Below are 26,668 nucleotides of genomic sequence, written 5' to 3' on the forward strand. Positions count from 1 at the left end.
TACTTTGTAACTGGAAGTTTTTTTTGTATTACTTAGATTCAAATTAGTTAACATATAGTGTACTATTGGTTTCAAGAGTAGAATTTAGTGACTTATCACTGACATATAACACGCAGTGCTCATCCCAGCAAGTGCCCTCCTTAATGCCCATTGCCCATTGAGCCCATCTTCCCATCTACCACCCCTCCAGCAATCCTCAGTTTGTTCTCTGTATTTAAGAGTCTCTTATGGTTTGCCTCCCTGTTTTTATCTTATTTTTCCTTCCCTTCTTGTGTTCAGGTGTTTTGTTTCTTAAATTCCATATATAAGTGAAATCATATGATATTTGTTTTCTCTGACTGACTTATTTAGCTTAGCAAAATACACTCTAGTTCCATCCACATTGTTGCAAATGGCAAGATTTCATTCTTTTTGACTGCTGAGTAATATCCCATTGTATATGTACACCATATCTTTATCCATTCATCAGTCAATGGACACTTGAACTCTTTCCATAATTTGGCTATTGTTGATAGTGTTGCTATAAACATTGGGGTGAGGGGTGCCTGGGTGGCTCAGTCAGTTAAGCGTGCAACTCTTGGCTTCCGCTCAAGTCATGATCTCACAGTTTGTGAGTTTGAGCCCTGCATGGGGCTCTATGCTGACAGTGTGGAGCCTGCTTGGCAGTTCTCTCCCTCCCTCCCTCTCTCTCCCTCCCTCCCTCCCTCTCTCTCCCTCCCTCCCTCCCTCTCTCCCCCCTCCCTCCCCCCCTCCCTCCCCCCCTCTCTCTCCCCCCCTCTCTCTCTCCTCCTCTCCCTCTCCCCCTTTCCCCCTCCCCCTCTCCCTCTCTCCCTCTCCCCCCCTCTCCATCTCCATCTTTCTCTCTGCCCCTGCCCCACTTGCGCTATCTCTGTCTCTTTCAAAATAGACAAACTTAAAAAAACAAATAGAAATAAAAATAAACATTGGAGTGCCTGTGCCCCTTCAAATCAGCATTTTTGTATCCTGGAGACAAGTACCCAGTAGTGCAGTTGCTGGGTTGTAGGGTAGTTCCATTTTTAACTTTTCAAGGAACCTCCATACTGTTTTCCAGAGCTGCTGCACCAGTTTGCATTCCCACCAACAGTGCGGAAGGTTCCTTTTCTCTGCATCCTCGCCGACATCTGTTGTTTCCTGAGCTAATTCTAGCCATTCTGACAGGTGTGATTTGGTATCTCATTGTGTATAACTAGAAGTTTCTACCTTTTGACCACCTTCGCCTATTTCACCTACTCCCCAGCCCCCACCTCTGTGGGGTTTTTAACTGAGTGGAAAGGACCCGGGGGTGGGGGGGAATATGCTCTCAAATTAGGGAAGAAGCTGGGGATGACCAGAAGATCAGTTGCCTCCTGAGCGTGTATGCACGCGTGCACATGTTTTTAATGTCTCTGTGGCTCTTGTCAACAGTTTTAATGTCATATTTTTAGCTCCTCTGTTTATGACTTTGGCAGAAGGAATACAGCAGATTAAGTGAGAAGAATGTTTAAATTCCATCAGAGCTCCGGCCATGAAGGATAAAGCCTAGTACAATGCTTTTCTTTGCTTTATCGTTATGAATTCATTGGGCCTCATATGGCCCAAATGTAGCATTTTCCATAAACATTAAGCTACTAATTATTGACATTAGACACAGTGATGCTGTGGCTTCACTAAGACAGTGAATAAGGCTACTCTTTGTTTTTTTACAACTATGGTTAAAATGTCTTAGAATCATATTTAGACACCAAATCCTAAAGGCATTAATTAAGACACAACTGCTCAAAGACTAGCATTGTAAATCACGTCCACATCCAGTGAGTAAAGTCAGAGAATTACAGGGACTTGTACAGAATTTATGTCTATTTTTCTCTGCTTCTGAAACTCCTTTTTATTTTGAAAGGGAAAATTAGGGAGAGAGAGAAAAGCTTGAGGGAAAAAAAATTCTTGTAAAACAGGACTACCACTAATTATGTTTTCGGGACATCAAATACAGCTTCAAAAAAATTTTTGGAATGGTTGATAGCTGCGAGGAAAAAAAAAAAAAATATCTGCCGTATAGCTGAAGGAGCTGCACTCTCTTTAAAAGCCCTTATGTAAATGTTTTTCATGTAAGCATCACTGAGCACAGAAGCATGGGAAGGCACAGAAGCGAAGTCACCGTGGCCCTGGGTGCTTCTTAGGAAGCAGGAAGGCAACTACTGAGGACCCCGATATCTGAAGCCGGGATAGATGCTATCCAGGACATTATTGGGTCATTTCACAAAATGGAATATACATGGTAACTTACATAAAAGTAATAGATCAATGTTAAATTTGCTGATATTCATAATTACAATTTTCTAATAACATCCTTATTCTAGTAGCCCGGGTAAATGGCAGAATGATATCTGGCACCCCAGAAGCTGGGTACACTTTGGAGTATGTTTGCTTGAGAGGAGACAGCAAGACTTTCAGAGCAAATAAACAAAAATACAGTTCTTAACAGTCTAATGGGTGTCATATACCTTAGGATATCGTTTACTATTCTAAAAAGTAAACCATGAAATCATTAAATAGAATGAACAAAAGCCTTCATTTTTACTTTTATGAATTTTACTATTTAGTATTTCTCAATGTGAGAAATAGCTGTGAGGGATAGATTACTTCCACATCAGATCATAGCTTGTGATGATTTAAAGAGCTCACTTTATCTTCTTTCGAAAAATGAGCTTTCAGTTTAATGCTTAATTGTCTAGGTTTTAAAACTTTAAACCTCTGACGATACTAAGATCTTCCGCACGGCCTTCCTGTTCTTTAATTTCTTCATCCCTTAAAAGCAGTGTAAATGCACAGTTGACGGGACACCTGGGTGACTCAGTCCATCAGGTGTCCGACTCTTGATTTGGGCTCAGGTCACGATCTCATGGTTCACGGGATCAAGCCCCACATCAGGCTCTGCGCTGACAGCACAGACCCTGTTTCGGATTCTCTCTCTCCCCCCCTCTCTCTGCCCCTGTCCTGCATGCACGTGCACTCAAAATAAACATTTAAAAATAAAAGCACAGTTGACTAGCACTGCCCTCTCACACCTCATTCATTAGACATTTATTTCCCTTTGTTATCAGTTTCTTTCCAAACAATTTAATCACAATTTCAAAACCCCTGATTTTAAATTTCAAATACTAATTACTTCCTCTGTTAACTCAGTTTTTCAAATTTATTTTCCATTCCTTTCTCCAGCCTGTGAGTGACTGTCCGGGGCGGGGTGGAGGCGATTCCATTGTTTTCATCTCTGTCATCTTGAGAGAGCCACAAGCTGCATGCATGTGTACCAGGTGAAAGATGGGGACTGTGCACCCCAGCCAACCTGGACAGAATCCATGAGACGGGGGGAAGAAGCCGTACCTGCCGCTGCAGCATCAGTCACTGCAACAGCTCCGGCCTGTCCCCCGGGAGCCACGTAGGGTCTCCTGTGGCCCCCTGTTCCTCCCCAGCGAGCTTCCTCTGCTTATTCATAGTTCTCTGCCTGATAACTTGATCTCGCAGGGGGCTTTGGCTTGCCCACGACCCTTCCACTTTTGCTTCATTTCAGGTTTTTTCTCAAGCTGCATTTGATGATGTCCTAAAAATATAATTAGTAGTGGCTTTTACAAGCAGTCAGGTTTCTATTCCTTCCGTGTTTTTCTTTTAAAGTTTACGTGGGGCTGGATAGGGCAGGGTGTGAGAATGAGTGTCTGATGAACATAGGTCAGCTGTTGCAATGAGCCACATCCTAGCCGCCGCCCTGCTTAGGGAGAAGTGCCCAGGGTGGGTCACGCACTCTAGGGAAGCCCCTTCTGCAGGGCGCTGTTTGCTTCAGAAGAGGTAATGAACATGGCCTTGACTTGGACGGCACAGTACAAACTAGCTTGCCCCTGCCTACTCAGACTTAAATGCTCACTGACTCGATTTCCCTACGTGAACTTTGTCCTGGTTCCATCTAGAAGGGCCCAGGTGATAACAGAAGAGGATCTGAAAACCAAGTAGGAGCTCTCTGGGGGAACTTGATGATGTTTTGTTTGGTCTCCTTTACGTATTGTCAGCTCTTGCTGTCAGTGACTTGGACGTTGGCCTCAGCCCCTTGAGCTCTCCCCGGTTTGTTGACCCGGATAGATACCTCTCCTTGGAGTGGTTTTAACGTTATTGATAAAAACGTCTATTGAGCGTGGCCTCTGGGTCAGGCATGGAGCTTGGCCTTGGGAACATTAAATGGTAAAACAGATGCAACCCCTACCTGTAGACTTGAATGGGAGAATAGGCACAAACGGCTGTGCGGTTACAGGGGACAGGTGCTGCGGCCTCCCGGAGCGGCATCGTCCAAGCGGATATCTGCATGGCACTACACTTAGTCCCTCAGAGGAGAAGAGGAGTGTTTGAGGTGAGGGGGTCGCAGCATGAATCATGCTTTGTGGTCATGTGGTCGGGAACACTGCCTTGTCCCTGGGTACGGTGAGTGTGGCCGTGCCTGGGCCTTTGTCCACAGCTGTCGCTCCATGAGATCGTGAGCTCCTGGAGAGCAGGGATCTCCAGTGGGACGTGGTTCATGGTAGGTACCGGGTAAACCTGTATTTAGTAAATAAGAGGTGTTGAACTTCCCTCTGGAAGCTGCTCTCTGTCAGATATGATGGATATTAAAATATGACGTATTGCTGATAAAAAGGCCTGAAGTAACTTGATTTTTCAGAAGCTTCTCCCTCAGCGAGGCTGGCTGGTAGCTGCCCTCAGAGGAGGCACTTTGCCAGGTCAGCATGCCCTCACCCTGCCTCCTCTGCTGTTATCCACATGGTTTTCTCTACCCTGCCGGCATGGCCTGTACAGAGCCTGGCCAGTGTGGCTGGAAGTGGTGTTCGAGGAGTGTTTTCTGTGGGCTCCTGCAGAGATGAAGGGTTCTTGCAACTTGATGTGAGTCAGAAATGAAGCAGAGCATCAGCTCTCTAGAATCCTTGGGAAGGTCTTCTGCATGGGCCAGGTTTGCGGGTCACTGAAGATTTACCTTCGGATACTCAAATATTTTAAGTCCTTCCCAATTTAATGTTTCATTTTAAAATATATTAGGCCTTTCCCTGTATTTTTAGAAGAAAATTCTCTCTTTTCTTTGTAACGGATTTTAAAGGGTATGATGTTGTCAGTGCTTCCTGAGGGGGCGTATGACTTCATGTTTATAACTGATGACTCCAGGCACCGGAACTCTTCCTGTTTGCCACTTTGTAATTAGGAGATTAGTCGAAACTTGTAACTGCTGTCAGTATACTTGGCTTCATAACCCCCTGCCTGTTTCTGATCTGTTGGTGCTGATAAACCTTGAGACTGGAAACCGCATAACCACGTTGTATTTACTTGTTCATGTATTTATTTCAACATTTGTACCTTCACTAAATACCGGTTCGGCCCAGCGTGGTGCTAAGTACTGGGGTTACAAAGGTGATGAACACTGGCCCCTGTGTTCCCGGAGCCTTCTGGAGGAGGAGTGTGCAGGATGTGGTGGGGAATAGGGCTAATGGAAATACATAAGAGGAGCCTCTCCACCAGCCTGAGCTACCACATGGTCGAGACTGTGTTCAGAGTAGAAGGGCCTGGGTGGGCCGCGGGTAATGACCCTGATTTTCTTAATCCACAACGTGTGTAAATTTCACCACATCTACCTTGTTGCTTCTGTTTTGGCTGCAGAAGCCATTGCCTATGTCTGTGTCATGTTCTAGGTTGTGATCACCTATTAGGAGCTGAGCTTCTGGTGGGTGAGCTCTTACCTGACGTTAAGGACCTTCTTTCCCCTAGCTTCTATCATCATTAGTGATGCTATTTAATCACTTACGATGCTGAGCCCCAGACAGCGCCCCTCTCCGGCCCCTGCTGTAAAGGCGTATCTTTCTTCCATCGTAGTAAATAAATCCTAGGCCAATATCTTGACACACATGAATGTCTTTTTCCCTCCAGACTTCCCACTTAACGTTTCAGAGTCCGTCATCGAGCCTTTCCTGGATCAGTTATGCTTGTTGTAATTGTCGTGATTTTTCAAGTTCTAACATTTCTTCTACGTTTACTAGCTGTGTTCTGTAAAGATCTTTATACCCTCCCTCCCTCCTTTCTCTGTCATTATAGACTGGAGTTTTATTTATTCAGTGTGTTCTAGCACATGAGAGCCATTACACTTTTGACATGTAAAACTGTCCCAGCTGTGGCTATCTGGAAGGGAAGCACCTTCAAACTGGCCCCTGTTCCCGTTGACCTTGGCCCTGAGCACATCCTTGCTTTGCGACACAAGAAGGTGTCCCAGGCTCACCCCATACCTTTCCTGCCCCACCCACGGAGTCTGCCATCTCTCAAGAAGCTCTTTCTGCAGAATAAAACGTAGACACCAGCACGTAGGCACCTGGAGCACACGCTGCTATGGAGATGTCCTTGCTCCCAGGCGCTTTCAGTGGCTAAACTAGGAAACAAAAGAGAAAAAAACCTACACTTGCTCTGAATTTTTTTCTAAAGTATTCATCTGTTATAAACTTTTTTGTTGTTTGTTAGAAACTCAACTATGGTGATGCTTTGAGGTCATCTCAGAACCTTTCCTCTTAAAAAAAAAAAAATCTTAAAATCTCTTAGTTACATCAGTTTTTCTTCTCTCACCAGAGGCACAAAGGACAGCTTAATCTCCTATTAACTTGAGGGGGGGAAAGTCCTCAGAAAGATTAAATAAGCTGCCGAAGATGGCACTGTCCTTTTAACGTCGGTGCTTTTTCTAAGTGTATGTCGGCTACTTTTGTGATTGGACAGAGTCCTTGGGGATAGCTTTTATACTTCTTAGTAACTCCTTTATACATTTGCAATGTATCTAAAAAGCATTTCTAATGTTGCCTGTATTTATAATCTATTCTGGTTACTTTCAGGTGCGGCTAAATCAAGTCCGGCATCTAAGCCAGGATCTACACCTTCTCGTCCCTCATCAGCCAAAAGGGCTTCGTCCAGCAGCTCAGCATCCAAATCTGATAAAGATTTAGAAACACAGGTCATACAGCTTAATGAACAGGTAACCCCTCAGCCCTGGCCCTGTCTCTGAGAGGGGAGGGACCAAACACCTGTAGGCCTGAGATAAGGGAGGGCAGGTGAGGGAATCTGGTTCCAAATGAGTAAGAATAAAAGGAATCGTTCAGGCAGATGAAACCAGCGGTCTGCCAGGAATATAAGACGTTAGTCAAAAATCCCAAAGCTGTACATTAAGACGGAAGGACAGATGACTCAGCCCCAGGTAAATGCAGGTTTGTAGGCAGCATCCCCCTCCCCCACACCTCAGTGCCTGTCCGGAGCTCCAGGCCAGACTCTGGACTGTCTGCCCACTTCTGGCCGGTCGAGATAGCATTCATGACTTTAGTCTCTCTTCCTCCTTCCTTTCCTGCACAAGCTATTTGTTAAGCTTGTTCTGTGTGACAGACTCGGTGCTTGGTGCTAATATAATGGTAGTGAGATAGCTAACCCTCCCCTCCCCCCCCCCCCCCCCCCCGGCCCCGGAGCTTACAGCAGTTGTATGGGGTAGGTGATCGTGCAAACAAAAGCGAGAACCTAATGCTTGCCACGACAGCGGATGTTTCATAGCGCAGAAGCACTGACCCCAATACTGGGGGATCAGAAGGCCATGGTTGTGGTTGAAGTCGAAGAACTTTTCCTTCTCATCTAACATTCTTCATGGTTATGGTAGATCTAGCTCTGCTGCCTTTGAAAATTTCCATATAAAAGTTTAGGTATGCTTTCTACTTAACGATAGCTAATTTTGCCTGAGATTATATGTAGCTTAAAGGTAATAAAACGATTGGTAGCATGAGGCCCACTGAAGAAGCCACCTGCCCTGACCCTGAGGTGCAGAGTCTTTTATCCTGGCTACTCCCACTACCCGGAGAGGAGCCTCTATTCAAGGTTCTTAGGCTGTTCCCAGCCAAGTGGCTGGGCCATTCCCAATGATTAATCGGATTCCTGATGAGCCAGCAAGAGTCTGGAAACCATTTTTGAGATAATTGTATATTTGCAATCAAGAATCTAGTTTAAAAGCAGGCAGCTGCTTAGCTAGGGTATTTCTTTACAGTTCTGATCACTTCAGTGAAAATAGTGAAACCTTAAGTTATCCAATGGACAGGACTTTGATTTAGAAACTCTGGAATGTTCTAATTACCTGCTCATTCTCAGTTGAGAATGGTATTCTCAGTAATGAGTTTTTCTCACATAAAAGGCAGGTACGACAGCCATAATGAGCCTTGGGCCACATGCCTAAGGCTCAGAGCAAATCAGAGTAGACCTAAAGAGATTCAGGCGTGGGTCTATAATGCTTTAGATTTATAACCCTTTTCTCATAGAAACCCAAGTTCTTTTGATATCTTGATTATCTCATGTTTTGTCATGATTTCTCTCCTCCCTGTTGTTTCCCCTCTACCACACCCTGGTCTCCAAACTTCCAACCCAAAGTATAACCACACAGAAACCTCAAGACCCTTCCTGCCCCTCTGCCATTCAGCCTTAGTCCACCAGACCCACTGCCTCTCCTTGGGGCTGGCTCTACACTCATTAGCTGTCCGCTTACACAAAGAGCCTCCCATCCCCAAGGAGCCCAGACCTCATCCTACCATCCAAAATGTCACTCTAGAGAGGGGAGAGGGAGAAGAAAGGAACTTCCCAATGGTCCTGTAATTTCTTTATTACTTCCAAAGGGCTTCACTCCCCCACCTATCCCCTGATGCATTTACATCAAGGAGGAGTGAGTGTGCCCATCTTCCCCTCCCCAGTCCCTTAGAGCGAAGGTTATACACACCCCAGATTGTGAGCATTCATTCAACTGTTTACTGAACACTTACCCAGACCCATTTCCATGGTTATCTATTATTGCCCCCTCCATTTTCTGCCCTTGTAACCTGCAGGATGGCTCCCTAAAGCTGATGGGTAGCCTCAGAGGCATTGCTATGTTGGGACTCAGGACTCTAGGACGAGGAAATGCCTAGGCTGGAGAGTGAATTATATGTCGTAATAGAGAAAGTGACGAGTGCCATAAACTTGAAGAATTCTCCTTTTCTTGGCCTCCTGCCTCTATTCAGGCAGTCTCCCATGACATGCTATAAAAGTACCACTGTGCTAGACAATTCCAATGATAGAAATGAATCAAAAGACAGGGGAGAAAAAGACATAACTGAAATAATTAGGGGCCATTTATGGCAAGTGGGTTAGCAAACAGGAAGTAGGGTGGAGTCACCACTGCGCTCAGCGACCCCTGGGGGCTGGAGAGTGGGCGTCAGTTGGCTTGGACGGATGCTGGGGCTTGGGCGGCCTCCCTAGGAGGACGTGCAGTGTGCAGACGCTGAGGGAGGGGAGAACTGGGAGAAGAGAACGTCCCCCCTCTTGTCTCTTCCTCTTGACTTACTCAAGGGTCCATCCCCAGCATCCCCTCCACCACTTAGGCTTCTGGTTTGATACATGAGGGTGCAGGTGGCATCACTCTGCATGAGTGCGACTGTGAACATGGACTCTCCTTTGCCAGTTGGCTATCCTCATACACTTGGGCCTCTATCACTTTTTACCGGGGATGTCTATAGCTGTGTATCTATTGCCTGGCGATCTGGAATACCACCCAACGCCAACCTTGACTGGATATTTCTACAAAAGCCTCACCTCTTTGCACATTGTACAGACCAAAGCACCCTCAAGAGGCAGACAGACCTAGTTTCCATGGGTTGAAGTACTCCAGAGACCCTTCTTGCCTCCTTCAGGGAGCACTGACAGACTCAAGACTCCTCAACTGCCAGAGATCTGTCCACTGGCACCAACGCAGGCTTCAGAGGGATTCTGTGGCCAAGCCTGGGGAGGAGGGTGGTTTGTTGTAAAGCAAGGAAGGATTTCTAGAAAAAGGGAAGTTTTCTTTTTCCTGGACTTGAGGCTGCTGGTTGCCTTCCTTTCTTAGAAATATCCCAACCATAGCATCATCAAAAATAAAAGTGAAAGCTAGGGAAAGCTGCTTTTTGAGCAGGGTGTGAGGGAGGCACTGAGGTGAACTCTGAGGGGCCATATCCCCGAGGCCTATGCCGGGTGTGCAGGAAGGGGACCGACACTGCAGATGTTTGGTAGGCGTTTGATAAATAGCATGTCCAAAGGCTCAGGGTTACTAGAGAAGACAATTTCCCATTCCAAATGTCATTTTTGGCAATTCCGTTAGGGTGATTTTTTAATACACCGAATGACAGATTTCAGCTGATGGAGACCATGAAAGATTTAATTTACCTCCTGAAAAATATTGTCTGTGTAAATATAAATGCACAAGGGGCTTAAAAAAAGGGATTCTCGGGAAGCAGGAACAGGGTCATGGTTTAGGCCTGTGAGTAGCTACTGTGCTCGTAGGAGTGGGGCACTGTCAGCTTTCCTTCAGCCCGGGTGACACTGCCTCACTGCTGGCTCCTTCCCTGGCGCCATCTCCGTAATCACTGTTGAGAGGCCACCCAGCCCTGGGAAGTCCTGGAACCAGCATCCAGGGAAAAAGGGAACAAGGGCTATTATTCTGAGGGAATAGGGCTTCCTTCTTGTAGTCTTCCCCTATTTCCTGCGATGTCCCCAAAGCTAGAGCCAGAGGAATTGAAACAGATCCACTGAACCACGCTTTCAGTCTTGCCCAGTTTCCCTCATGTAGCTAAGACCCAGTTTCTCAGTAGAAAGACTTTGCCTAGTGTGGCTCAGGAACATTTACGAAGGGCTCCACGACAAAATATGGTTACCTGAAGAAAGTAGGGTCCTCAAAATACATCTCAAGTAACCACAGTGCTAGCCCTCTCCTCTGCTTCCTGTCTTTGCAGAGGCTGAACAGAGTAGAAGGATGTGCTCTAGTCTGTGTTAAGAGAGGAGGAAAGCTCATTCAGGGTCTGGATGCAACCACCTTGAGCAGAACAATCCCTCGGACAGTGGTTATGAACACTCAGTTGGCAGAGGGAAGGACTAGTGTGTTGTTGAAGTTGGACGTTGTGGCCCAGGCTCAAGCTCCATTGCCTAGCAGTCATTTTGGCACACCTGTCTTTGCATGTTTCACATGTTATAGGCAGGTGTAGTTGGTCACATTGTTTATACTGGATTTTGGGGGAATTTTCTTTCCACCCTCACTCCCTTGCAGGTACATTCATTAAAACTTGCCCTTGAAGGTGTGGAAAAGGAAAGGGATTTCTACTTTGGCAAGTTGAGAGAGATTGAGCTACTCTGTCAAGAGCATGGGCAGGAAAACGACGACCTTGTGCAGCGACTAATGGAAATCCTCTATGCTTCGGAAGAACACGTAAGTGTGAGGAGAGCCCTTGACTCTTGGCTTCTAAAGCGATGCTCTTGGTCAAGGTGTAGCAGTCTGTGTGTCTTCGGGTGCTGCCCTGGGATCCCTGAGGATTATGACTCCTCCTGTGCGTGTGCTATTCCCAGAGGAATAAGTGTCATCATCGTCGTCGTGATCCATTGACCCCTGCTTGTGGGATGTGCGTTCGTGAATTAATCTGGGAAGAGATGAGTGGATGGGGGTGGGAGGGGGAGAGTAGGAGGAATGATTGAGAAAACTAGGTTTATGCAGCCAGATCTTAAGTGGTTTGCAGCTCTGAGCAGATGAGCAATAAAAGTAGATGTAAGGATTCTTCATGACAGATCAGAGTATGGTTAGAGGAGGAATTAGTCTAAGTGTTTTTCGCATCCCCGCAAGCCCGACAGTTTTTATTTCAGAGCCGGTTGTCTCGGTTACTCATTGCCAGTACAGACCGGTGCTGTACAACAGCCCTCAGTTGAAAAATGCTTTTAGAATTCACTGCGGGGAAGACCTGGCTGTCGGGCTTGCTACTAAGGAGCATGAGGAAGGCGGGGACCCGGGAGGTGGATCCATCCTGGTGATGGAAAGCAGGTGTGAGGAGCAGCAGAGGACCAAAACTCTCAAGAATCAAGGAGGGGAAGGGAAGGGAAGGCAAGGCAAGGCGGGAGAAGAAGTCTGCCAGTGCAGGGAGTGAGGGGCCCCGGCACCAAGACAAGCCTGGGAGCCTGAAGGAGCGTCACCTTCTACAGGGCGGCCCTGTGGAAGATGCAGAAGAGTAGGCGGGGGTCTCAAGCTCTTCCTGAGGCCGTGTTGAAGCTGGGGGAAAGAGTCTGACTCTGTTGGCCCAGGAGACCTGGGGCTGCACCCAGAGCCTGATGGTCGAGTTGCGTGTGTTAGCACTTGGACAGAATGGAACGAGTCACCGGCAAGGGTACTTTATGACTTATTCCAGCCCAGTACCAGACAAATGTTTACTCCACGTAAGATTTGGAATTCGAGGGATGAAATCCAAGGTTTGAGGCCTCTCCACTTTTTTTCATTTCCCACCCTTCCCCCCCCACCACTTTTTTTTTTTTAAGCTTCTTTCTCAGTTACCATTGGCTCAGACTATAGATCTTGAAGTCCTGGGACGCTGCCTTGCCAGGTCCCAGAGGCAGCGATGGCTCCACAAAATAAGGTTCTCCGTACTTTCAGATCTGATGGCAGAAAGCTCCGGTTGATGGTTGATGTCTAGTGTGCCCGCACCACCCTGAGTGCTTGGTAGTCTGTCAGGTACTATGTGAATTACAGTTATTCTCTTCACAAGCTTGTGGGAGGCTAAATCCAATGCAGTCTCCCCAGCACTGTGTAGCTGAAGGACCAGGCCCACTGAGGGAGGACGGCAGCATGCAGGGCCAGATCTATCCCGCCCTGTGCTGTCGGCAGGAGGAAAACCCTTGCGATGGTCACCTCAAGCCGGATCTTGTCCCGACGGAGTCCTTGTACAGGGGCGCTCTCAAACTCCAAATTCAGAGTTGACACGGGCCACTGAATGCTGGTGGCAGCAGCCGATAGGCAGGGCTGCCCCAGGGGAGATTCCTGCCTTCTTAGTGTGCTCCTGCCTGAGTGCCTGTTCTTCAAGAAAACACAGATGAGCCCTACGTGGACATTTCAGGTGCAGGTGTTTGCTGGAGAGGCCTCTTTAAGTCTTTATTTGATGGTGGCTGCCCTTTGATTCTCCGAGTCAGACGATCCTAGAACAGAATGTTTGGAAGATACAGAAATGCAGATAGCAGGGCGTGTGCAGCAGTAAACAGGCGGAGTTCAGTTCACAGTTGTAGAAACTTAATGGAAGGTTCCAGAGAAGATCACCTGACATCTCTGCAGTGCCTCTCTTTATCATTTTCAGGACCTTTTCCCTCACGGGCCACAGGTATCTCGGCTTATTCATTGGTTAACTGCCGCCTTGTCCATCTGTCAGCTGAGGTGTACCTGCTGATACAAACGGGCAACTTATTTCCTGAGGCACTGTCACAGAAGCCACTGTTAAGTGACCTAACGATTCCTCCCTCCTCAACCAAAAGCTCTTAGGAAGAACTTGTGTTTCTGTCACTGGAGGAAGCATGGGGTGTGCGTAAAGGGGACAGAGCCACTGCCTCAGTGAGGCAGGCAGACGGGGCACCACTGACTGGAGTATGTTGGAGTAGGATACATGTGATCACAGACACATAAACTTGGGTGGTGATCATGGACAAGGAGCCTGGAGCAAAGACTTACTTGACAGAGAAGAGGACGTTTGTGTGGGCTTCAAAGAACGACTAGGACCCTCAGCAGTCCTGGAGCTAAGGCAGGGAGAGGATTTTTCAGGCAGAGAAAACAGCATGGACAGAGGCCAGAGGAAAGAATGGCTGGATGAGGCTGGGGTGCGTGGGGGCAGCTGAGCCTGTACATCTAGGAAGGAGGGGGCCTTCGGCGCTTCAAGACCCTTCCACCTTTCTTTGCCCCCATTTTCTTCCTGTTGTAGGCAAGAGCCTTCTTCAGTACTGCCTTCCATCTTCTGTAATTATCATAAGAATAAGGAACTCTAAGGATACAGCTAAACATTCAGAAAGATGTGATGGATTGATATGCAAATATTAGAATTAAGCAGGTGGCACTCCAGGGCATTGGTCACATATCTGGCATAAGTTTTGTCTGGCCTCCTGCTTACATGTGTGTTTGTTTTCTTGTGTGGGGTGTAAGAAGACAGTTTTTTTTCTGCGAGCCAGCCTACACGGTATCGTGTGAGGTGGGAGCACTCAGCTGTGCTATATGCAGTGTAACTGCCTCAGAATTAAAGATTCGTCTGCAGACTTTCAGACCACCTTAGCTTGTACCCCTAGCATTAGCAATCCATTGGTAAGCTGGGAGGTTTGCTCTTTATCCCAGTAAGAGGGGCCTGGGGTCTGCAGTTCCTGCAGATGGAGGGCATCACAATGGGGCCCTGTGACTGAGGGAACTGCCCTCGACGAGCTGGAGACCACAAGCCCCCTGGCTGGGCAAGTATAAACGGGAGGCCAGGGGTGAGGTCTGATCTTAGCTGTAGCTGGTCCTACAGCTTGGTACAGGTTCACAGTATTTGAATCCAAGCTTTGACGTTCCGTCCTGGGTTAACTCCCAGTTGTGACGTGAGCAAATAAGATTTTCTGTAAAATGTCATACGGATCCTCCTTTTTGAGATCTTCCATGCAGCCTAACACGCGCAAAACAGGTAAGAAAAGTACTCTTGAGACCTGCTGAAATCCTAGCAGTGTGAAATGAAGGCACCACACTAGCATTGAACAGTTAGGATGATGGATGAATTAACATCCCTGACCCATAGAGGGGATGGGAACTCGGCCAGAGAGGCAGCTGTGCAGCCAGCCAGTGAGCCCGCACACACGTGCATACACTCGGGGCTGCAGCTTGTAACCTGATGGAAGCATGAACAAGGATGGAAAGCTTAGAGGAGTGATTGGTTCTGGGGTGAAGGCAGGGAGAAGAGGGGTCAGCCAGGAACAGTGGCAGAACAGACACTTGCGAGTTCCCATGTCACCAGTCTGGGTAAAGTCCCACGACCACCGGATTTCTTTTTTGCCCCTAGACAAGAGCGAGAGCACTTACTGGGAAAAGCCAGTGATAGTCCCCGCAAGAACTACTCCCCTACTCCCACAAGAATGGCACTCGCCGTTGAGGCACGAACTTTCGGAGCAGAGAGGAGCAGGGCGGTGGGCAGCTGCCATGAGGGCCCGGGAGCAAGTGGGGGGTGGGTAGGGCCAAAGGATGGCATTGTGCAGGCAGAGTAGGGTGTTGGACCTTCAAGCTTCAGAGGCAGGCGAGCGGTGGGTGCTGCTGATAGGGTATGGTCCTGGGCCCGGAGAGAGCTGACCGTTTGTAAGTAACATGCCTCTGGACACTGAGACAGAAAGGGACAGAGCTAGATTTGAACCAGGGTCTTCAGTGTGATGGCCCTTTGTACTGCTGTCCCAGAAAAGGTGACTTGTTAAAACTTTTTCACTTCTAGAATATATTTCAGAGAGTGCTCACACAAGTATGTGTTATGAACCAAACACTGTTCTATACGTACCTTGACTTCTCTGTTGAATTCAAGGACTCCACTGACTCCTCGATCAGTGAAACTTACGGAAAACTGTTCAACGGGTACTCCTGTTACAATCCCCCATTTTACAGATGGGAAAACTGAGGCACTGGGCAGTTAAGTTACATGCCCAGAGTCACCCAGCTGGTAAAGAGCAGAGCCAGGATATGAACTCCAGAGTCTGTGTTTAGAACCTTGACATTTTACTGCCTCTCAGAAAATATGCAGCATGGGACCTTGGCTGAGAGTCTCAAATCCTCTGTTGTTTTGTCCTCAGGGATTTCTTCCTTTCAGCACAACCTGCATTGAGTTCTGAAATAAGTGAGGTAGGACACAGATGGATGAGTCCCTCTTGGTGCCTTGAGTAACCTCAGGACCCAGTGGCAGAGGCCACAGTGTGGAGACAAGATGACAAGCCCGTTTTATAGCCAAGCTGGAAACAAAGCACTACAAGACCGGGGAAAGAAAGAACTGTGGCTCAGGGGAGAAGACTGACTACGGTCGGTTGGATTGGCTTGTCCTAAGCGCAGGGAACAGACCTGAAGGCAGGGGTCTCCGGCTAAGAAAGGAGTGCATGTGCCTGCTGTGAGGGGCCACATGCGTGGCTCTAGGCCCGTGCGTGCCTTCTCGAAGGAGCCATTGGCGGTACTTAGCCACACTCCCTCTACTTGGGTAATAAGAGCTTATTCTTTGTGAGGTCACAATATCAACGAGCTGACCAGGGTTGATGCTCCCTGGAGTTGGCGTTCGTGGGGTTAGGCAAATCAATGACTAGGTCTTTTGGAGCCAAGCAGGACACCTCACCCCTCCAGGTCCTGGTCAGTGAAGGACGCACCAAGGCCTCACTTTCCCAGAGCAGAGTCCTTGAGCTACAGCTGCTGAGCCCCCCTGGTGGAGAAGCCCCCCAAACCCGCGTGTCTTCCTTGCCTTACCACTGCAACCAGCCGGGTCCGTGCATCAGAGTAGTAACAGATCACAGCACAGGGTCTGCTTCAGGTGGGCATACTACTAGGGCAGGACAGGGAAGGAATCAGAAGCGCCACGTCCCCGGCCCGTGGGGTTGGGTGAGACCCGGGGCCCAGTGCTGTCTCACAGTGGGTTCCCTCGTGGTTGTCAGGATGCTTGTGAGGCAGTGCATTCAGTTCTCTTTCACAAGGGCAGGAGAATAGGAAACGTCTTCTATGAAGAGGTCTTTCCAAGACAGAAGGAGTGTTTGGTGCGCAGACCCCGACAAGTGTGTTCTCGAATGACCCGTCCGTTGAGCAGGGAAGCAAAGGAGTCTGGGTGCACGCATTGGCTCCTGGGAGTGGGGAAGCGCCTGGGGCGCCGGTGTGCCTACGCCCATGCCCCCTCCCAGCCTGAAGATGCCGTCCTGGGCAGGGGTCGTGGGGCTGTGGCCTCTGCAGGGCCACCCACACATCCATCATTCCAGCCGAAACCTCTCCCCCTGTGCTGTAGGAGGGTCACCCGGAAGAGCCGGAGGCAGAGGAACAAGTCCACGAACAGCAGCCCCAGCAGCAGGAAGAGTACTGAAGGGTCCTGGCAGCTCTCAACTTCGACTTCGCGTGGGAACTTTTCTTCTGGAGAAACGTGTGGCCTCCAGCTCAACAGAAACCAGTTGTTCCCAGTCTGCCGTTAACACCAACGCACTGTTGCATACGCCCGCCACGGCGCTCGGTTCCCGTTTCCTTTGCCAAGACCCATTAGCAGCCGGCCGTGTGGTGGCCTACCTGAGAGATCGTGGGGTCACACATCTTCTACTCACTTGGCTGCTTGAGATTGATTCTGCTCTTTTCATTTCTTTCCAGAACAACTCTCCCCACCCCACCACCACCAACACCCCCTTTTTATCCTGGTGTGAAACAATGGTAATTTGATATATGGTATTTATATTGGCATTTCTCAACCCAGTGTCACTAGATGTCACACATTTGTGGTGCTTTGATGTTTGCAAGTCTAACCTCTGAACATAAATTTGGTCAAATAATAAATTGGAACAAAGGGAAAGAGATACTTGATATGAAAGCCATAAGGACAGTGACTTGTTTTATAGGGAAAACCAGTTTCTCCCTCTACTCCAACACTTAAGGGAAAAAAAAGAAAGAATCAAAACTAGGACTTCAGGGCCCAGTGTTTCTCCCTGAGCATGTTAGACAAACTCTCAGTTGTGAAAGACATTCACTCAAGGACAACACCATCTCAACTTAGCTCTCCATCTGCTTGCCCCACCCCCCCTCCCCCCCCAGGTTCTCATGCTGTTTTCTTTCTCAGGGTCCTCTTTGGTGGGCAGCCCCTCTCCCTGTGAGCTGTCAGTAAGCTACAGTCCAGAGGGGGTCTGCGTAGGTCCCGGTCCTCCTGCCTCTCTCTGGGTCTCCGCCCAAAGCCTGTCCTCCACGCTAGGGGACTCCTCCTGTAGAATGCCCTGAGGGTGTGCGGCCTGAGAGCGTGAGCGTCAGGGTTCCGCAGTGAGCTGCACACTCGCCGGAAGTGAAGACCACCTTACTAGGAGCATCATTCCAAGGGAGACGCCAGCTTCCCAAGTCTGGTGTTGACACTGGAATGACAGCACAGGAAACTCTAGGACTCCCAATACCTTCTGGAATAAGGAATCTCCCCTCGTTCATACTGTGGCCCTCCTTGTCATTGACCTTTGATAACCTTGGCAATTCATAAAGAGAGGAAACATTAATGAATTAAAAGCATTCCTTATTTTTTTAACAAATATTTGCACATTTTCTTAGTATCTTTCCAAATCTGCCTCTTTTATTCCTTTGACAGATGGTATCCCTTCCTGGATCATTCATTTCACTTGGTTTCTAACTTCAGATTTACTTCACTTGTTATTTGACTTAGCAGGTGCAAGCCAAACAAGTGTGCCCACCCCACTTGCCTCCTAACTGAAAAGCTTAAAATAAATTTCTGAATTATGTATCCTAAAGCTTTGACATTTCTTTATTAATTGATGAACTAATTCTCAATTCCACCATTGAAGCTTTCCACCAAAAGAAGTCTTCTCAAAATCTTTTGCAGCAACGTGGTATCTGAGTTACATGTGAAAGAGTGCTTGTATTTTTGAGGTTATTACAACACACTGTGCAGAATTGGACAGAGGTTCTGTGGTATTTGGTTTCCCTTTCTTCTCTCTCCTGCTTGCTCTGCACAACAGCGGCAGCTCATTTCTCTCAGGCTGGAAAGCCTGGCTCTCGGCAGTGACATCCCTCCCACACCTGGTTACAGGTAGTGGTTGTGCTATACGCGGCATCATGCTTAATGGTGTGGTCCCCTCCTGGCCTTTTGTCCTGAGTTTCCTTGTCAAAAAATAGCTTTTGTAAAGATGCACAGTAAGTAATTCCATGCCGATGATACTCCAGTGGTTCCTAGGCAGTTCCTGGCCGGCCCTGGACATCTCAGTAATACCCAGTGCCACGAGGAGTGAGACCCAGACTCCTGTCATGTGGGTGATTGTGTGATCATGTGCAACTGGCCTCAGCCTCACAAGTGACCACTGCTCTGTCCCCAAAAGCCCCAGCCTTCTCAGCTGGAAAAACATACTGGCCTGATACCTCCCCCTTCCCCCGGGGTCATACTTCATTCTCCTTGAGAGAGCCTTGGAGCCAACTATTCATTGATTTAGAAAAGAGCTACAAGTTCCTCTTTCTGTCTCCATCTGAAACCTCTTCCATTGTGCCGTATCGCACGTGACATCATGGATGTTTCAGGAAATCTTTAACAGCTAGCTCTGTCTTCTTTGGCTGCACCCCTGTTTCTGTGCAGACCGCGTCTCCTTTACCAGGGCTGCTCCTTCTTCCCTGAGGACTGCACCCCATCATTCTCCCATCCCAGCATCCAGGGCATGCCGTACTCCACGGCCCCCTATCGCGCATCCTCACGCTGGGCTGAGAAGTACCCCTTCGTGTGCTCCCCCTCCCTCTCAGAAGCCAGACTTCGTTCTTAGTCACACACCTGTGGCTGGTTATAGCACTTCTGCTGCTCATGTCAGATAGGAAGTGATTGAAGCAGGGGGCAGAGAGAGCGAGCCCCTCTTCTTTCTAAGCAGAAAAGCAGAAAAAGAAAAGACAAACACCTTGTTGACCAGAGAGAAGTAAACTCCAGAAGGGAACCAAGAACTCCTCCCTTCCCTGGTGAGTATTTCCATTATTCCGTTAAGGTTTAATATGCATTCAGATTACTTTTACTAAATAGTACACCATAAAGCTTTTGTTATATATTAAATGTAAACTGAAAGGAATGTAAACATATGTATTGTTAATTATAAATATAGATAAGTAATGACATAATAGATGAAAAAGTCTTATTCAGATGTATCTCATTCATTTTACATTACCCGCCTATTGTCGCATGGTAGAATAGTTTTTTTGTCTCTGAATATGTGAATAACTTGACTTGCGTTTATCTTTTTACATATTTAATAAAAAAAAAAGTATATGTTAAAAGGACTGGATTTACAGATTCTTAAATTTTTATGCTAGAGTTTGCTTCTCAGTGAGCATGTGTGTATGAATAGGCTGTTTTCATGGATTCACACAACTGCCCACATTTTAGGATGATTTATAGGGGGTGGGGCAGGGGCGTGTCTTTGCTTTTATTGCTGGCAAAGGTTTTAACAGGAATTAAAGGTTAGTACCTGATATCAGATGTAGCAGCTGTGATCCCTTTTTAAGAACTTCATCCAAAATAAGGATAAGCCGTTCCCTTAGTCAATACTCCACCTGCAGGCAAACGGAAGCCTGGCCCCCTTAGGCAATACTCCACCTGCAGGCAAACGGAAGCCTGGCCCCTGCAGGCCCAGCCTGCCCCATCTGGGCAAGACTGGGCTGGGCAAATAAGGAACCATGACAGAAGCAGGCAGATGTTTCAGAGTAAGGCTTCGTGGCAAAACCACCTCGGATCAGCAAAAGCTTTGGGGTTCAGTGCATTCTCCCCCTCTAGTTTGACAACTTTGGCTAACAGTGGTGATTTATACACAAAAATAGAATCCAAACTTATAGGCCCAGGAAGAGGTGAAAAAAGAAATGCATTAGAAGCGGCCCAGTGAGCCACCTGGAGAGGCTAGAACAGGTGATGGCAGTCTGTTGGAGACTCTGCCCAGGAGCTGGCAGGTTACTCAGGCTCAGCCGACCTATACTCTTCACCCTGAAGGAGGCCAGCCTTCCCTGAACTGCTTTCAAGCACCACCTAGAGGCCAGTTTTGTTTCTATACTATCCTTTGGCGACTGTTTTCCATTCACTTGCCTTTAGGCCCCTTTAAGAGCAGAGAAGTGGGAAAAGGACAGAAGACAAAGATACCGCCACCCTTCGTCATCTGCACTCATGTCTACACCGGGTAAGTTTGTGACAGAAGTCTGAGCCATAACCCGGGTTGGGAAAGCTCATGCTCAAAACCCACGTGCTTCCATCTCATCCACTAACCCTGGGATTTTAAACACTAGGTATTAGACATCTGCACACAAATAGTCAAGAATCCACGTAATTTCTCTTACTTACAGGGCACACTGGTGGACTCTGGTGAACCCATCACTGATGGTACAAGAGTGGTGAAATAACATGTTTGCTCCACTGATTCAATCTGAGATGGTCTCTAAAAATGTAATGCGTTCCTACCGGCATTATGGGTAGGCCCAGCAGTCTGGGGGAGGTGGGGGCAGAGAGGAGTTCATGTAATTCCACTAAGTTGTAACATGCCAGTTCTCTAAAATGAAACACATGACTTCATTTCTGGCCTTCCTGAGTCTTCCTCTTCGCTCTAGAACACAGCTACTGTGATCCTTACAGCTACCGTCACTAGGAAATAACCCACCGACCCAGCTTCTCAGCACTCACACACGCCACCCCACAGCATCGGTGTGGCAGCAGGGCACCTCCCTGATGTGCAACAACTACTGTTTGTGAAACCGGGAATTCACTGAAAACATTCTGGCTTTATTGCCTAACAAAGGCAATAGGCAAAATCCATTGAGCCCTGGAGGACCGTCAGATGGCACCAGGACTTCAGCTCACATGACTGCCCAAGAGCAGGACCCCCGTTCCCCGCTCTGACCTAACTAGACCCCCACCCCCACCCCCCGTACAGGTAGGGTTCACACAGAAAGGGCACTGGTTAAGGCCTTGCTGCCTCCTGTGTTGGCATTAGGATTGTGATCAATGGAAGGCCCAGCTGAAGCTCATTTGTTGAATGCATCTTTCTTTCTCCACCACAAATGTTGCATCTTTGTAGCCTGTCACGTTTTAGCTTCTTCAGGTTTCCTGGGGTATTTTGTTAAGACTGAGTGTAAACAAAGTGTTTTTCAAGGGTAATAATATATCGACATACCTCTGAATTCATGATATTCAGAAGGAACTAGCCCAGTACCTAAATGTGTTCTTTTTTCAGAAAAAAAGCTATGCAGCAAATGTCCCTCATATTTTTATACTATTTCTCTAGGTTTTGAAGTTTATCTTTATAACTTTTTTTATTTTAAATTGTGTTTATCTTACTCACTAAAAATTTTTGGTCCAGTCTCACACCTTAATTTCTAACCTTTAGAAATTAGAGAAGTAATAAAAATTCCCATAAATGTATTCACAGTTTTAATCTGATCTAAATTCACAGTTTACTACTATGACACTCCCTTCGAATCGGATACATTTATCATACAGATGAAATGTGACCTTCTCCCAATGAAACAATTTTTTAACGCCTTTTCAAAGTTCTTCCCGAGAGACATTACAGAAAATTACCTTAAATGTCAGTCTCTCATAGGCTAAGCTCTCTCAATGATAGGTTCAGGGATCCTCCTGGCCTACAGATACAGACATTGCCCACGCCACCTCACCCCTTTTAGCTCACGTGATGGGACAGAGAAGGAAAATGTGAATTTTACCTCAGAACATTTTCCATTTTTCTTGAGTGATTTGAAATTAATGTCACAGAATGCTGACCAGTCACAGCCAAGACATTATCACTACAACACCAACGTCGTTTAGTTTTCCTTTCTTTCTAAATTTTGATAACATTTACTTAAGGAAGAAAAACATATTCCTTTTAAAGACTTAATAAACAGAGTGAACGCTTGTATTTGTCATACCTACAGATCTATAAAGGATCAAATGTAATAATTTTTCTCTTCTGAGGACATAATGTTGGAAATTGCAGACATGTGGTTGTATCTCTGCTGTTTTTACTAAGCATAGACTTCACAGCATAGGTAACCCGTAGTTAGAACACACGATTTTGTTAGCCTCTGAGAATGAAAAAGAGGCTCCAGACTTTTATTTGAAAACACTAATAGTCAGTTTACACACAACTTAAAAATGGTATGCCGGGGGGCGCCTGGGTGGCTCAGTCGGTTAAGCATCTGACTTCGGCTCAGGTCATGATCTCGCGGTCTGTGAGTTCGAGCCCCGCGTCGGGCTCTGTGCTGACAGCTCAGAGCCTGGAGCCTGCGTCAGATTCTGTGTCTCCCTCTTCTCTCTGCCCCTCCCCTGCTCATGCTCTGTCTCTCTCTAAAATAAACGTTAAAAATTTTTTTCTTTAATAAAAAAAAGTTTGTTGGTAGAAAGGCACTGATAAATATTTATCAGGCATCATTCCCTTTATAAATTCAGTCAACTCTTGAAAAAAAGAAAAGCTGATTTTATGCCTATCTTAAGAATTTTTAGGGGCGCCTGGGTGGCTCAGTCGGTTAAGCGGCCGACTTCGGCTCAGGTCATGATCTCGCCGTCTGTGAGTTCGAGCCCCGCGTCGGGCTCTGTGCTGACAGCTCAGAGCCTGGAGCCTGCTTCGATTCTTTGTCTCCCCCTCTCTCTCTCTGCCCCTCTCCCACTCAAGCTCTGTCTGTCTGTCTCTCTCTCTCTCTCTGTCAAAAATAAATAAATATTAAAAAAAAAAAAAATGGTACGCCGGGCCACCCAGCTATACAGTCAGCACGTAACATTGAGGAAGAGCCTCATCTAAGTCCTCGGTGTCCGAACTGATGGGAGCGGTGGGCCTACGCCGGCATGCTGCACAGTAGTGTTCTGTTACCCACGCCGGTTTCCAGGCTCTGAACGGCCTCTCCCGTTTTCTTACGGGACTACACTGCATGCATTCCACAAGGAAAAACAAAAGCGGTGGGTTTCTATGTAGAAGGGCCCCCAAACTGATGTGCTGTGCTGTGGGGCTGAACCTGCTGAGGCTTTTTAAACCTACAAGGAGGACTCTTGAACGGTTGTACCTGTCAAAGCTGGGCCTACAAGAGCTTTCAGCTCTCTCGTCACTCGCTAGTTTTCCAGCTCAGTGGCAGTCCCCTTACACGATTTCCCCACTGAAGGAGAGAGAAGGGAAGACTGCAAAGGGGACAATGATGTAAGAGGTGATCCCTCTTACCTTTTAAGATATTTTAAGAATAATCCAGTATCCTCAAGTCACTTGTTCCTGTTTTGAAAATCGCTTGGGGGGTGGGGAAGGGGGACTTGATCCCATCATCAACCCGGATGCAGCTCCACAACAACACATTACCTTGAGGCAGCAGCTGCGCGCTCACTTCACAGGACAGGCAAGGTAAGAGCCCAGACCCTGGGTGGGGGGGCAGAGGGCACCAGCAGGACTGGCGGCCCAAGGCCAGCGGAGGCGGGCAGGAGGCAAAGGGCCGGCAAGAGGATTCCACCAAGCTTGCAGCTTTGGCGCAAGAGAAGCCCACGGCTCCACGTATCTTGTCCGTGGAAGATCTTGGTCAGGGGTTCCATTCACATTGCTCCTGTGAAGAAACCATGCCCTAGAAACCATGGAGAGAACTGGCTGCTGATTCACAGAGAGGGTGTTTATTCCTGGTCACGTTTCTGTACTAAAAAGATGTTTATGAATATGCGTTGACTTAACCGTCCTCCCAAGAAGAGAGGAAAATATCAGCAAATATAGACACTCTTTAAAACGATATCCAGGAAGGCTGCTCCTACCACCTCAGACCCAAAAGAGATGTTTAAGCTAAAGAAAGGCAGAGGGAAGCGAGGGTGTTTTTGTTTTCTCCTCTAATGGTTTTCAAAAGCTTAGCCCCAATAATGGGTAAAACACAAATCAGTAGTGACTTTTTTACTCCTAATATCACATCAGTATCCTTCAATTACTCGAATGGAACTCTTAAAAAAAGGGGGGGGGGTTGCATGTTGAATCCATACCTTCCTCAGTCCAAAAAAAAGTGCAGCAGTTTATTTTTTTTTAAGCAGTACGTTACATTTGTAAGTGAGGAAATCAGAGCAAAGGCAAATGAGGAGGAGGGAAGAGATGAAGCCAGAAGTGTGGTCAGGAGCCTCACACATGCCCTAAGGTCTTCTAGAATTTGCTAGGATGAAGGTGAAGAATTACCACTGAGCTTCCTAGTTGCCAATACCAAGAGGTAAGCAAGCATGACTCAATTTAAAGAATCCATAAGCTAGAAACAGTTATGTCGAGTAGATGTACTTAGGACTAAGAGAAGTTTCTCCATGGGTCCTAAGAAGAAATTAAGTGAAGTAGGGAGCCTGACCGTCACAGCATCTCACAGCTAATACAGGAACCTTCTAGGGGGCCTGCTCCTATGAGTCACCAGGCCTACCCCAGACGACAAGGTGTCAAGACGCAGTGAAGTAAAAACCAGTCCACCGGGGACCAAAACTGTCTATGCCCGGAAAATTGCTCCCAGAGTTCCAGGCTTCATCCCAGGATAAAACGGTAAAATGGGGGTGGGTGAGGGGAGTTGGGGGCGGTAGGGTCGGCAGTGTTAGCAAGTTAGGGAGTGGGTGTTGGCACCCCACTGCTTCCCCCGGTGGCTGTAAGTTTATGCTCGGGGCGGGGCGGGAAATGCTCTAAGTCAGCCCCTTGGTTCCTGGAGGGGTTTCCCAGCAATCTCTGTCCCTCTAGTTACACTCTGGGAGTTAAATAACTCTCCCTGATGGAGGCCCCAGGCATTTTTCAAACTGCTGCTTTGATGCTTTATCTCCACAGGCTGTTCGTTGCTCTGTCTCTTTAAGGGTGGATATTCATTTTCCTCTCACAGAGCAGAGCCCGCTGAGTTTTAAAATTCCAGATTTTAATCCCACTGGTTTTAAGAACTCATGAAACTTGGCCCAAAGCCAAGTGTGAGGGATGCATCTTCCCCATGTGGAATCCCCAGTTGACGGTCTGTTCATGTCCCCTCTTGGTGCCCACAGGTCCCTTCCTCTAGAAGACAGGCCTGCAGGTCCATTTCGCTCCCTATCACATCTCCACCCTTCCTCGCCCTCTTTGATGTGGCCTTGTCTCAGTCTTGGGGTCATTGTTAAGGGTGTCACAGATGTCTTCCACTCTTTTCTCAAGTCCAGTGAATATCTTTACGCTCACTACCCTAAATTCTCTGTCAGGCATACTACTTACTCCATTTCGCTGAGGTTTCTTGCTGTGATTTCATCCTGTTCTTGACTTGAGGCGTATTTCTCTGTCTCTTCATTTTGTCTGACTCTTGGGTCTGTTTCTGCATTAGGAAATCAGCTGTGTCTGCTCTTGGAAGTAGTGGCCTTATGAACAGGAGGTACTGTAGTGTCCCCTATTCACCAGAACCTGATGCTTCAGGCATGTCTCCTACGTGTGTTGCACGTATCTGGCTGCTGTGACTGAGCCGCTTTTTCCTTCAGTCCAGTCATCAGCAGGAGCTCTCTTTGCCTGTTGGGCGCAGGGTTTAGTCCCTCTGGTGTTAGTAGGTCAGCCTGGGGCTGCCTTGGGCTTGAGTTCAGTGGGACCAGGCATTTGCCAGGGATGCATTAGCATCCAAGTGCAGGGTGCTTTCCCTGTGTTGTCCCCTGAGAAGCTGTCCTTGGTGGACAGGGCCTGCAGTCAGACCAGCTGCCTGCCTCTAGCCCACTGCTGGGGCTGCAGTCTGACTGGTGTGTGTGTGGTTATCTTTCCCTCTCCCCAGGGCAGGAGTCACTGTGGCGTGGTGCTGGCTCCTGTTGGGGCTGCTTGCACACTGCCATGCTTGTGGCACCGCTTTGGAGGGTCGCGAGCCAAGAGTGTAGCGGAGGGGACAGATCCATAATGCGCAGGTAGTGGACACACTGCACGCACTGTGTGTCCTGCCCATACGGTGGCAGCAAGGTTTGTGTGCTGGTCCTCTGCAAGAGAGGGCTTGCCACTGCCGGAACTAAGGCAGGCCTGGCTGGAGGGGGCGGATCTGCTGCAACCAAATACTCTGTTCGGCGAGGCTGTCGCTCAGAAGGTGAGATAAAGGGTTTCCCAGACAAGCAAAAGTTAAAGGAATTCATCACCCCTAAACCAGCCT

General features: G+C 47.7%; 1 protein-coding gene and 1 long non-coding RNA gene across 13 annotated transcripts in view; one reads left to right on the forward strand and one right to left on the reverse strand.

Moving 5' to 3' along the window:
* MAPRE2 (microtubule associated protein RP/EB family member 2) overlaps window positions 1–18,339 on the forward strand; it is a 159,469-nt gene extending 141,130 nt beyond the window's left edge. For all 5 annotated transcript variants that reach the window (XM_060613610.3, XM_060613608.3, XM_081790806.1 and 2 more), the window contains 3 exons: window positions 6,894–7,033; window positions 11,135–11,293; window positions 16,860–18,339. In XM_060613610.3, the coding sequence (XP_060469593.1) occupies window positions 6,894–7,033; window positions 11,135–11,293; window positions 16,860–16,934 (374 nt within the window). In that variant the 3' untranslated portion in view covers window positions 16,935–18,339. The remainder of the gene's footprint in view (window positions 1–6,893; window positions 7,034–11,134; window positions 11,294–16,859) is intronic.
* A 1,024-nt stretch (window positions 18,340–19,363) lies between these two features.
* Window positions 19,364–26,668, reverse strand: part of LOC132665913 (uncharacterized) — an 85,576-nt gene continuing 78,271 nt past the window's right edge. For 3 of the 8 annotated variants that reach the window (XR_014135889.1, XR_014135888.1, XR_014135887.1), the window contains one exon: window positions 19,364–19,450. This is a non-coding gene — a long non-coding RNA (uncharacterized LOC132665913). Of the gene's footprint in view, window positions 19,451–22,486; window positions 23,232–23,898; window positions 24,155–26,668 lie in introns of those variants that run through there. The other 5 variants (XR_014135885.1, XR_009604345.3, XR_014135886.1 and 2 more) reach the window with 3 other exon arrangements.

This window comes from Panthera onca, chromosome D3 (genome assembly GCF_046562875.1).
Source record: "Panthera onca isolate mPanOnc1 chromosome D3, mPanOnc1 haplotype 2, whole genome shotgun sequence".
Classification (NCBI taxonomy): Eukaryota; Metazoa; Chordata; class Mammalia; order Carnivora; family Felidae; genus Panthera; species Panthera onca.